Genomic DNA, 12,727 nt, shown 5'->3' on the forward strand with positions numbered 1-12,727 from the left:
GATAGCGAGGGCAGGGCAACCTTTACGTGGCAGAGCAGATCCTTCTCCAGCTCTCGCCTCAATGAATACCCTCTCTCTGCTCATCCGGGGCGCCTTTTAGCTCTGGGCCCTCACAGCTCCTTTAATGACACAGTTTGTATTTTCACGGTAGGATCTGGCCGAAGTGTAGCGCCCCGTCGGGGACGCCCAGGGAGCGCGCTCACCGCGGGGTCACCAGGCCGGCACGGTGGCGCTCAGATGCGAGGCTAATCACAGGAAGAACTATCTGGAGCCACCATTCGCACCGCTAAACCTCCCCCTCTCCAACCGGGAAGTCTTTCCTGGGCTTCCCAGACGCCGAATCCCTCCCACACCACGCGCGGAGCTGCACCCCCGGGGTCCGGGGTCCAGCCGGCCGCACCCGCAGGCTCCGCCCCCCGCTCTTCCCCCGGGTTCGTCCCGCCGCTCTACGCATGCGCCTGCGCCTGCGCCCGCGCCCCTCCATTCTCTCCCCTCCCCCTCCGTTCGACCCGCCGCTCTGCGCCTGCGCCTCTCCGCTCTTTCCCCTCCCCCCCCGTTCTCCCCACCGCTCCACGCCTGCGCCTGCGCCTGCGCTCTTGGGGTCGAGGCTGGGGCGTCTCCCCACCCCCACCAGAGGCCTCCACTCTTCTCCCTCGGGGTGGAGCGAAGTTTGGGCCCTAGGGTCCTACCATTCTTATTAGTCTTTAATAATACTTGATATTAAAGGACGAAACAATACGGGCTTGTCTTTGGCATAGAGTTAGTTCATGTTCTGTTTGGATTTACCCCTTATCCGACATAGTGGTACAGCCCCGGGCTAGCCCCGCCTACCGCCCCCGAGCCCCGGGGCGCCCAAGGCAGAATGACGTCTTCTGTTGTGTCGTCATCACGTTGCTCCGGGGGTGGGTCCAGCGCCCAGTGCGCGCCGGCCCGACGCGCCGCCTCGCCTGCGCCGTTGCTAAGAGACCTTGGATGTCTGGCCGCGGGATGCTGGGCGGCGCGGGGTGAAGATGGTGGTCACTGGGCCTCAGGTAAGAGGGGCTTCGACTGTGATGAGCCGGCCGGGTCGTCGGGGCGGCCTGGGAGCTGGCGAGGCGCTCGCAGGCCTGTTCCTTGGGCCTCCGGGCCAGTCTTGTGGAAAATCAAGGTCCGCCGGGGTAAACTGGGGCCGCCGGTACAGGCCCGGATCCCGAGCCTCACACTGGGTTCAAAGCCGCCTGCGACTGGGCGGAGTTTTAGCCATGAAAGAACATTGGACCAGGAATCCTAACATCTTAGTCTCATCCCCTTTTCCTAGGAATCCTGCTCCTTGGAATTTGTCCTACAGCAAAAATAACGGCAAAAGCAAAAGTATGTAAATTCCAGCGTGTCTGTGATGGCAAAAGCATTGAAAAGATGCCCATAAAGGCGGTGGTTGAGTTTATTATGGCACAACCACGCAATAGGGCGTGCAACCACTGACCTGACCATGAGGACTTTTCTTTCAGGAAACTGGGAAAGGCTGGATACAGTATTGTATGTGAACACTGGGAAGACAAGCGTATGCATGGATGGTTGGAACGTGAAAAGATGGTGGTGTTGTGAACATTAACTTTTTTTATTTTTTTTTTAAGCTGACAAAGTGATTTTCAAGTTCAGCTGGAATAAAAAAAAATATATGAGACTAGGCAGAAAATTCTAATAAGTAAGGGTAATAAAGAGGATTAGCTCTGCAGCACCACCAGATAGTATAACATATTATAAAGCTGTAATAATTAAAATAGTATGGAACTTACATGCAGATAGAATGTAATGGAATTCAGGGACGCCTGAGTGGCTCAGTGGTTGAGCGGCTGCCTTTGGCTCAGGTCATGATCCTGGGGCCTGGGATCGAGTCCCACATCTGGCTCCCTGCAGGGAGCACGCTTCTCTCTCTGCCTCTCTCTCTGTGTCTCTCATGAATACATAAATAAAATATTTTTTTTAAAAAGAGAATGTAATGTAATTCAGAATAGATCCAAATACAAATGCTTATAAGGATTTTTTTTTATGTAGTCAAGGTGGTATTACACATCATCATCGACAAGGTGGTTTGGTGTCAGGCAGGTTTTGTTAGTAATTAAAAAACAAAAAAACAATAACGAAACCCATTTTGATCACCAAAACAAATTCCAAATAGGTCAAAATTTAAATCTTAAAAACTAACATAACAAAGTACTAGAAGAAAGCATTGTTGTATGTATTTGTAATTTAGCACAGGAAAAACTCTTGTAAATATGTCATGCAATCCAGAAGCCAGGAAGGAAAAGATTAATACTTTTGGCTCTGTAAAATTTAAAACCTGTATGTCCTGCAAAATTCCACCAAACCAAAGCCAAAAAGCTACTTGAAGTTAAGTGTAAAGACAAGTTCATTTATGAAAGTATTTAATGATCAGTTAGAAAAATATTCAACCCAATGGAAAAACTAACAGAACATGAGCAAGAAAATCAGAGGAAATAAAAGTGGCCAATATGCATAGTGAAAGATGGCCATCTTAGTGATTTGAAAGTGCAAATTAAAACAGTGAGGGCCTGGATTTTTTTTTTTTTTTTTTTTTTGGTGCCTATTTTATTAGTAAAGATGAAAAGGATTGGAAATAGGATTATATGGAAACAAATGCATTAGTGTTATGACTAATGTTATGGAAGTAAAAAATACAATTTTTGGAGGGCAATTTGAAAATAATTTACTTAGCCATTCATCAGGTAGGAATTTATTCTACAAATATGGAAGGTGCAGAAAAACATCATGCTTAAGAATGATGTTTGTAGCATTGTTTTCCTAACAAAAATTTTGAGGAAAAAAATGCTCATCTATACAACTGGTTAAATTATGGTACATCCGTAAATGCAATATTGTGCAGCACTTTTTAAAAACGTGGTAGAGGGATCCCTGGGTGGCGCAGCGGTTTAGCGCCTGCCTTTGGCCCAGGGCGCGATCCTGGAGACCCGGGATCGAATCCTCCGTCGGGCTCCTGGTGCATGGAGCCTGCTTCTCCCTCTGCCTGTGTCTCTGACTCTCTCTCTCTCTGTGCGACTATCCTAAATAAATAAAAAATTAAAAACGTGGTAGATGCATATGTTCTGACATGGAAAGATAGAAGGTTAAGTGAAAAAAATTTATTGCAGAATAGTGCATATGATAGGATCCTATATCATAAACAATTTTTAAGTTAACATATGTATAAAAAATCTAGAAGACTATATACCCCACACTTAATAGTAGTTAGCAGTGAGAAATCAAGTGGGAAGCATGGTCTAAGGGCATAAAGGTTGGGTGATGGCCAGGTAGGGTTGTGAGAACAGGCTGGTGGGAAGGCCCGGACAAGAAATGAGCCAAAAGCCAGAGTTGGCCTTATGTTTCTATAGCTGTGATCATGCATTTCATTCTCAACCTTTGAGAATCGTAGGGTTTTCATAGCTAGGTTGTAGCTGTATGCCCTCTCTTGATAAATTAGAAGAGTATTTATTCCATTTAGGGTCTTTTGTAATATTTTTTATTTTTATTTTTTTTTTATGCTTTCTTTTCCCCATAAGGTAACCATGGAGAAAGAGCTTCGGAGCACCATTCTTTTCAATGCATACAAGAAAGAAGTATTCACCACCAACAATGGCTATAAATCCATGCAGAAAAGACTTCGGAGTAATTGGAAGATTCAGAGGTGACCATGTATTTGTTTTCCTTTCTGAATAATGATAATAATAACCTGCTGGTAATATTGGAAAGTCTTTATTTTCTTATATAAGTGATTATTAGGTAGGAGGAGTTCAATTTAAAGATTGTTCAAAAATGACTCAATGATTATAAAAACATCTCTTTTGAAAATTGGCAATTAGCATATTAAGTTGTCTCTCACATAATAAATCAAAAAAGTATCCTAATTATACATATATAGCTTTTTAAAATTTTTATTTTATTTTATTTTTTTTTTTTAAAGACTTATTTATTTATTTATTCAGAGAGAGCGAGAGAGAGGCAGAGACGCAGGCAGAGGGAGAAGCAGGTTCCATGCAGGAAGCCCGATGTGGGACTCGATCCCAGATCTCCAGGATCACACACCGGGCTTCAGGCGGCGCTAAACTGCTGGGCCACCGGGGCTGCCCTATAGCTTTTTTTAAAATAAGATTTTGTTTATTTGAGAGAGAGAGCATGAACAGGGGGAAGGGGAAGAAGGAGAAGGAGAAGCAGGCTCCCCTGGGCTCGATCTCAGGACCCTGAGATCATGACCCCGCTGAAGGCAGAGGCTTAACTGACTGAGTACCCCGGCGCCCTCATAAGCAACTTTCTAAGAGGTTAGAGTCTTTCTCCCTATTTTAACCTGGTCAGTACTTCAGTTTAGGGACAGGAAAGATGAGAATACCTCTGTCTTTGTGTGTGTAACTGGTTTTTCTCAATGGGTAAGGATATGTAATCATACCAGCTAATTGGCAGAGCTGATTGAATTAGTATTTGGAGGACTCTATACTCTTGGATGGTTTAATTTGGTCATCTTGGCCTATAGGAAGTATTTGAGCAGAGGATGATCTAGGATAAGCCAATAGAGGGGATTCTCACTTTGGGAGAGAGGCTGCACCAGGTACCTCTAAATCTCTTCATTTCTGGGTCTCTGTGGCCTATGGATCCATATAGTCTAGAGACTAAAATAATTCATAAATTGGCTTTAATTATGGATCTAACTTTTAAAATCATATTTCTAGCTTAAAAGATGAAATCACATCTGAAAAGCTAATTGGAGTGAAACTGTGGATTACAGCTGGGCCAAGGGAAAAATTTACTGCAGCTGAGGTAAGAAATATCGAAAAAGAAGAAATGTAGTAAGATGGTTAGATGTGTGGGCTCTGAAATTCTGGATTTAAAATCCTCTTTACCGGGCAGCCCCGGTGGCGCAGCGGTTTAGCGCCGCCTGCAGCCTAGGGCATGATCCTGGAGACCTGGGATCGAGTCCCACATCGGGCTCCCTGCATGGAGCCTGCTTCTCCCTCTGCCTGTGTCTCTGCCTCTTTCTCTCTCTCTCTCTCTCTGTATCTCTATGAATAAATAAATAAATTATTAAAAAAATAAATAAAATCCTCTTTACCATATACTGTGTTGCCTTTAGGTAATCACTTTCATCTCATTCTTCATCATAGAGTTGTTGAGATCATTAACTAAGATAATGCGTATAAAGTGCCAGACACATAGTTGAGGCTAATTAAATACTAGCCATACTTATTTGCCATATTTTTGCTTTGAAAACAGGAAAGTTCCTTTTAAAATGAAGCTGTTTTTAATTCTGTTTCATGGAATAGACAAAAAATGACAAATATAAGACTCAGACACAAGTATTGGCAGAGATGTAGAGAAATTGAAACCCATGTGCACTATGGGCCGAAGGGTAAAATGGTGCAGCCATTATATAAAACAGAATGGCATTCCTTAAAAAAATTTAAAGTAGAATTAACATAATGATCCAATAATCCCACTTCTAGATATAGATCCAAAAGAATTGAAAGCAGAATCTCAAAGCGATATTTGTACATTGATGTATATAGCAGCATTATTCACAATAGTCAAAAGGTAGAAACAACCCAAGTCTACCAAACAGGTGAGTGGATAAATAAAATGTGGTAGATACATACAGTAAATGATTATGCAGCCTTAAAAAGGTAGGCAGTTCTGATATATGCTACAAGATGGGTGAATATTGACATTAATCCTAAATGAAAGAAACCAGTTACAGAAAGGCCAATAATATATGATTCCATTTATATGATGTACCTAGAATAGTCAAATTCATATAAAGTTAGAATTGTGGTTGCCAGGAGGTAGGGCGAGGAAGGAAATAGGGAGTTGTTTAATAGATATCGAGCTTCAGTTTTGCAAGATGAAAAGTTCTGGAGATGGATGGTGGTGATGGTTGCACAATAATGAGATTGTACTTAACTACTGAATTGTCTACTTAAAAATGGTTAAGTTGGTAAATGTTATGTGTACTTTACTACAACTAAACAGAAACCCCAAAAGACAGCAAGAGCCTTTCTAGTAGAGACTTGCAAGTGCTTTGGTTTTCAGGAAGGGATGTGGGGAGTAGGGAGGTCAGGCAGGGTGGGACCAGTGTGGTCCTTAGATGGGGGCAGTCCTGGGTCTTCTGCTCTGACTTGGGGTGGGGACACAAGGAAGATGTCTACAGGGAAGCATTTCTATTATTTTTTGTTGTGTTGTCCTGACTGCAAGGCCACCTCCTCTGAGAAGAGCATCAAAAGAGACACAACTGATTAGATTAATTGAGAGAAAGAGCAGGAATTCCTATTAAGAACATGGAGGTGGCAAGCTGCCCCCACCCAATGAAAGCCTGAGGGAAATGGACACACAGTAGGCAGTGACCTGCAAAAGAATACTATATTCTTTGTTGGTTTTTAGCCTCACACTCCAGTAGTATCTCCCCTGCTACCTCCCTTCTCTGCCTAGTGAAGACAGAGAGAGGTGACCCGATCTTTGCTGAGAAGCAAGCAGCCTCAGGAAAGCCAGGGCATCTGGAAGGAGGGTTAGAAACTGGTGCCTGGTCCTTTTCCCAAGAGGGAATGGGCGCTGGTCAACCTAACTTCAGGCTCTTAGGGATGGAAGGCATTGTCTTCCAAAAGATAGAATCCCTTGACAGGCATATTTATCCTAATAAAATGTTCTCCCACCATACCATACCCTGGCACCATGCCTTCTCTTTAGAAGTGGAGTGAGGTAGGAGAGAAAGGCAGAAAAACTTTTAACTTCTAAAAACCATCATTCCCTTGTGTTTTTATTCCACGAAGCTGATCCAAATGATCACCAGAGGTCTTCCTCCAGGCAGAGATCACTCCTTCCTGGGCACTGTTGCTGGCTTCTTAGGATCATTAAAGGGGTTAGTTCACCCCACACAGACTATATGAACCCTCTTTGATGTTGTCCTCCAGAAACTTCTATGACAAGACATCATATGTGTGATATTAGATTTGAGAATCAGGGGCACCTGGGTGGCTCAGTTGGTTAAGCATCTTTTGGCTCAGGTCATGATCCCAGGGTCCTGGGACTGAGTCCCATGTCGGGCTCCCTGCTTGGCGGGGAGTCTGCTTCTTTCTTTCCTTCTGTCCCTCCTTTCCACTCGTGCTCTCTCTTAACTAACTAAAAAAAATTTTTTTTGAAGATTTAAAACATTTTTTAAATTTATTTATTCATGAGAGACACAGAGAGAGAGGCAGAGACACAGGCAGAGGGAGAAGCAGGCTCCATGCAGGGAGCCCGATGTGGGACTCCGTCCCAGGACCCTGGGATCGCAACCTGAGCCAAAGGCAGATGCTCAACCACTGAGTCACTCAGGTACCCCAATAAATAAAATCTTAAAAAAAAAAAAAGATGTGCGAATCAAGCTAGAAATTAGACTGAATTTAGTTTTACTTTGTTCCCACCTCAGTTACGTTGGCTTACACATTTGCTTGATGATGGTATTCACTTACCACCAGTTAGCCCAGACCATACTTCCTAACCCTGTCAGATCAACACCTATATTATTTTTTTTAAAGAGTTAATTTATTTAGCTTATGTGTGAGAGAGTGCAAGTAGAGGGAGAGGGAGAGAATCTTAAACAGACTCCTTGCTGAGCACAGAGCCCAATGTGGGGCTGGCTCAATCCCATGACCCCGAGATCATGACCTGAGCTGAAACCAAGAGCCAGGTGCCTAATTGACTGAGCCATGCAGGCACGACTATATTATAAATGTACCTTTATTCTGAACTGAAAAGCCTGGGTATTATAACCCACCACCATTAAAAAAAGTGTCTTAACTGTAATGTAAAAAAGGAAAGGGACAATGACTTATAAAAGAATATGTGTATTTCACATTGTCATTGTTTGGGCATATAAGCACTAGAAGAATGTGTATTTCCATTTGTTAATGCTTGAGCATACATACATACACTAACTAGTGCACTTCTTTATATTTGACCTTTCGAAAAAAGGCTAAAAATAGGTATGTAGGCTCTTCATGAATGAGACAGTCTTGTGCAGAGTCCAAGATCCGTGAAGTTCTATCTCATTTGGGAGCAGGCCCCCTTGGTGATGTTAGTTGTTATACTATGTTTTCCACATTTAGGGGCTGGAGGAGAGAAGAATAGGGAGTGTGCCAGAGCAAGAGGCTTTGCTGTTAGCATTGCTGGTCAGGCCAGTGGTTTCCAAAGTGAGATGTATATAGTGAATCACTGAGGTGCCAGAAGGAAATTTTATTTTTCGTATCTTTATTATCCTTCAAAATTCTCCTTTTTGGGAAGATATTTTATAATTATATAAATATACATACTTTATTTACATATCAGAGTGTGTGTTCCCATACTTTTCTGATGAGATGCTTGAGGGAAGTTGAAAGACTATTGAAAGACTTGGTCTAGACCACTCAGCCCAAGTTTTCTCAGGCTGGGTCAACGAGACCAGTTGGGAGATTTTTTCCCCTCCCCAGCTTTGTGAAAGTGAGACAGCTTCCCAGGAAATAAGCAGATAACCTGCATTTCTCACTGTGCATTGATCAGTCAATGACTGGAACAGAACTCCTCCCTGGGAGTAGTTTGCTATGCCTTCATCCTGATGTCCTTGGCTGGCAGTGAAGGGAAGATGTGGTCTGGAGCAATCGTTTTCAGTCAGAGCTGATTTTGTCTCCGCTAGGTTGAGACTGGGACTGCTGCTCAATGATCTGTGAGCTTCCTTTAGCTAGTGTTTCCAGTTTTGGTTTGCTTTCCAGATAGACAATGTGGAAAATGTCAGTTCAGTTTGAGTATTTTGGAACTTTATGCTTAAAGACAAGGTTGGAAATCTACGTTGAGAGTAACTTTTATATTATCTTATATACATTTATATTTACGTGTCTTATAGATTTGTGTATTTTTCAGCTAGTTAAGGACTTTCAAGTATATTCATATATTGTTTTTTTTCCTTTATGTAGTTTGAAGTCCTGAAGAAATACCTTGATGGAGGCGGTGATATCCTTGTGATGCTAGGAGAGGGTGGGGAATCCAGATTTGACACCAATATTAACTTTCTCCTAGAAGAATATGGAATCATGGTTAATAATGGTAATTATTATTATTATTTTAATAGAGGCAGTTGTTTCCTATTTATTATTCGTATTGTAGCTCCCTGGTCCTAATAGTACAATGGAAAGAGCCCTGGGCTGAATGGTCCAGCATTCTGACCTCAGTGGTAGTCTGAGCTTTCTGGGGCTAGGCTTTTTCCATGTATAAAATGGGTGGAATTGGAATAGAATCCCAGGGTTCCTTGTGGGTCAAAGTTTATATGTGTTTATAATATCAGACTTACTTCTAATCTAATATGCAACTTCCTCCCTTTCCCTTAAAGATGCTGTGGTTAGAAATGTATATTATAAGTATTTCCATCCTAAAGAAGCTCTAGTTTCCAACGGAGTCCTGAATAGGTAAGCATGTTGAAAGCAGAAATGTTTTATAAATTACTCCTTTTATAAATGATTCCCTTCTTCCTTTCTTGCTCTTTTGTTTTATTTTACTATGTTAAAATTTATTTATTATAATACTTCTCATTCTTCAAATTACATTCCTTCTATCTTTTGAAATCTTATTCCACATTCATCTTTTTTGTCAGAATGCAGTTGCAAGTGTAGAAAACCCTGTTCTCTCTATGAGAATAAATAATAATGAGACTATTGATTCACGTAATTGAAAAGCCCAGATATAGGGCAGGCTTTGAGTGTGGATTGACTGAAAATTCATGGCTCCAGTTCCATTGCTCTGTAGTTCTCTTGGCCTTGCTCTCCCGTTTTAGCAGGTCCCAAATTTATATCTGCATGCCTCACTATCTAGGACAAGAGAGCCTTGCTTGATCTCACCATTCCCAGCAGGAGTAGTCCTGAGATTTGCTGTTTGGCTGGCCTAGGCCACATGCCCATCCTGAACTGGTCCCTATGGCAGAGGACATAGTATGCCCTGATGGTATAGCTAGCTAGGTCATAGTCTCTACCCCTGGAACCTGGAGTGAAGTCAATTTTTTCTGTTTCACTAGATCTTAAAAGATAAATTAGGGCTTTGGGAAGTAGTAAATGAATACATGAGAGGAGCAACATCAGGTGTCCTCTGTGAGCGTTTCCTTATATTCAGAATTTTTCATTTCACACTTGAATTGTGTATGCCAGGCACACTGCTGGATCTGATGATACAGAGTCTAAAACATAGGACTAGAATGTGGTTCTAGTCTAGAATGTGGTCTAGAGGGACGCCGGGGTGGCTGAGTGGTTAAGCATCTGTCTGCCTTTGGCTCAGAGTGTGGTCCTGGGGTACTGGGATTGAGGGTCCCTGCCCCCCCCCATCGGGCTCTCTGCAGGGGGCTTGCTTTTCCCTCTGCCTATGTCTCTGCCTTTCTGTGTGTTTCTTATGAGTAAATTGATAACATCTTAAAAAAAAAATAGAATATGGTCTAGTATATTGATCCTTCCCTCAGGACTCAAAGAACTGATCCTCATATTAAATGTTAACTATTGGGCAGCCCGCGTGGCTCAGTGGTTTAGCGCCACCTTCAGCCCAGGGTGTGGTCCTGGAGACCTGGGATTGAGTCCCATGTCAGGCTCCCTGCATGGAGCCTGTTTCTCCCTCTGCCTGTGTCTCTGCCTCTCTGTGTGTGTCTCTTATAAATTAATAAATAAAAAATCTTTAAAAAATAAAAACAAAACAATGTTAACTATTGCAAGCTATACAAAGAGGTATAGGTGTGTAGGTGTACCTTTATTTAAATTTTAAGAATTATATTTTGAACAAATCTGCAAAATCCTTGCAGTTCATATTTACTATTAATATTGGAGTGTGAAATTCCTAAAATTTTTTGGTTTACTGTTTAAATTTTTTCCTTCAAGGGAAATTAGCCGAGCTGCAGGGAAGGCTGTGCCTGGAATCATTGATGAGGAGAGCAATGGAAACAACGCTCAGTAAGTGTGTTTTCCGAGACTACCTAAAGATGATGTATTTGTCATTTTGAAGAGTTTTCTTTTTCAAAGTGAAAAGTTTTCATTTCTGATTATAAAAGTCATTCTCACCAAAAAAAAAAAAAAAAAAATTGGAACAGTTCAAAAGGAAGAAAATAGAAGTTCTCCGCTGTAAATGCATGCTCTTCCCCCCCCATAATTATTCTTAACAGTATTTAGATTTCTAGATTTTTTTTATATAAAAATATAGGCACCATATCCTTTTAAATGACTAAATTGGAATTCTCCTAATTTATCTAACCAGTCTCCTATTGTTGAACATTTGGGTCATTTATGATATTTTGCTTTAGTAGTTAAACCTAACATTTATTGAGCACATACCGTATCACAGGCGTGTGTGTGTGTGTGTGTGTGTGTGTGTGTGTGTGAGAGAGAGAGAGAGAGAGAGAGAGAGAGAGGCATTTTTACCTCACTTAATCATTGCCGTAACACACCAAGGTTATAGATAAGATAACAAGTTTAATTGCCCAAGCTCACTTGACTAATAAGTGTCAGAACTTAGTTTCAAACCTAGGCAGTCTGATCTGTGGCCTGTATTGTTATTCTGCTCCATGTTGTTATTATAAATAGTTTTATACTTGTTACTATAAATAAAGCACATAGTGAATGTCTTCGTGCAATTTTTGTGCATTTATGCTAATATTTTAGTAAGGCTAGATTCTTTTTCTTTTTTAAAAGATTTTATTTATTTATTCATGAGAGACACATACACACACACAGAGGCAGAGACACAGGCAGAGGAAGAAGCAAGCCCCACACAGGGAGCCCGATATGGGAGTTGATCCCGGGTCCCCAGGATCACGCCCTGGGCTGAAGGCGGCGCTAAACCTCTAAGCCACCGGGGCTGCCTGGTTCTTTTTTTTTTTTTTAAAGATTTAATTAGGGCAGCCCAAGTGGCCCAGCGGTTTAGTGCCGCCTTCAGCTCAGATTGTGATCCTGGAGACCTGGGAGCAGTCCCATGTCAGGCTCCCTACAGGGAGCCTGCTTCTCCCTCTGCCTGTGTCTCTGGAGTGTCTCTCTCTGTCTCTCTTTCTCTCTGTGTGTGTCTCATGAATGAATAAATAAAATCTTTAAAAAGAAAGAAAGGAAGGAAGGAAAGAAAAAAAGAAAGAAAGAAAAAGAAAGAAAAGAAAGAAAAGAAAGGAAAGAAAGGAAGAAAGAAAGAAAAGAAAGATTTAATTATTTATTCATGAGAGACACAGAAAGAGAGGCAGAGACATAGGTAGAGGGAGAAGCAAGCTCCATGCAGGGAGCCCAATGTAGGACTCAATCCCGGGACTCCAGGATCCCACCCTGAGCCGAAGGCAGACGCTCAACGCTCAACCACTGAGCCACCCAGGGGTCCCTAGTAAGGCTAGATTCTTAGCATTAGAATCTCTGGGTCAAACGTTTGTTTTCCAATTGTCGCATTGCCAAATGTGGTATATTGCTAAATTGCCCTCCAGGTAGTTTGTAGCACTTACTGTCCCTATGAACTTGCTCCCTTTTCTTCTCTTCTCTTGTCAGCAGGGAGTATTCTAGTGAAAATGTTATCTTTTAATTTGTATTTATTCGATTATTAAATGGGATGGCCTTTATTTTTTATTTTTATTTTTTTTAAGATTTATTTATTTATGATAGAGAGAGAGAGAGAGAGGCAGAGACACAGGAGGAGGGAGAGGCAGGCTCCATGCTGGGAGCCCAACGTGGGACTCGATCCC

General features: G+C 42.0%; 1 protein-coding gene across 4 annotated transcripts in view; it reads left to right on the plus strand.

The window, feature by feature from the left end:
• Positions 1–878: 878 nt before the first annotated feature.
• The window catches only part of IFT52 (intraflagellar transport 52), a 38,795-nt gene continuing 26,946 nt past the window's right edge, over positions 879–12,727 (plus strand). The window contains exons 1-6 of one of the 4 annotated variants that reach the window (XM_072801092.1): positions 879–1,031; positions 3,558–3,682; positions 4,719–4,806; positions 8,964–9,093; positions 9,377–9,452; positions 10,899–10,970. In XM_072801092.1, the coding sequence (XP_072657193.1) occupies positions 1,011–1,031; positions 3,558–3,682; positions 4,719–4,806; positions 8,964–9,093; positions 9,377–9,452; positions 10,899–10,970 (512 nt within the window). In that variant the 5' untranslated portion in view covers positions 879–1,010. Of the gene's footprint in view, positions 1,032–1,297; positions 1,351–3,557; positions 3,683–4,718; positions 4,807–8,963; positions 9,094–9,376; positions 9,453–10,898; positions 10,971–12,727 lie in introns of those variants that run through there. The other 3 variants (XM_072801091.1, XM_072801093.1, XM_072801094.1) reach the window with 3 other exon arrangements.

The sequence above is a fragment of the Canis lupus genome, chromosome 26 (genome assembly GCF_048164855.1).
Source record: "Canis lupus baileyi chromosome 26, mCanLup2.hap1, whole genome shotgun sequence".
Taxonomy (NCBI): Eukaryota; Metazoa; Chordata; class Mammalia; order Carnivora; family Canidae; genus Canis; species Canis lupus.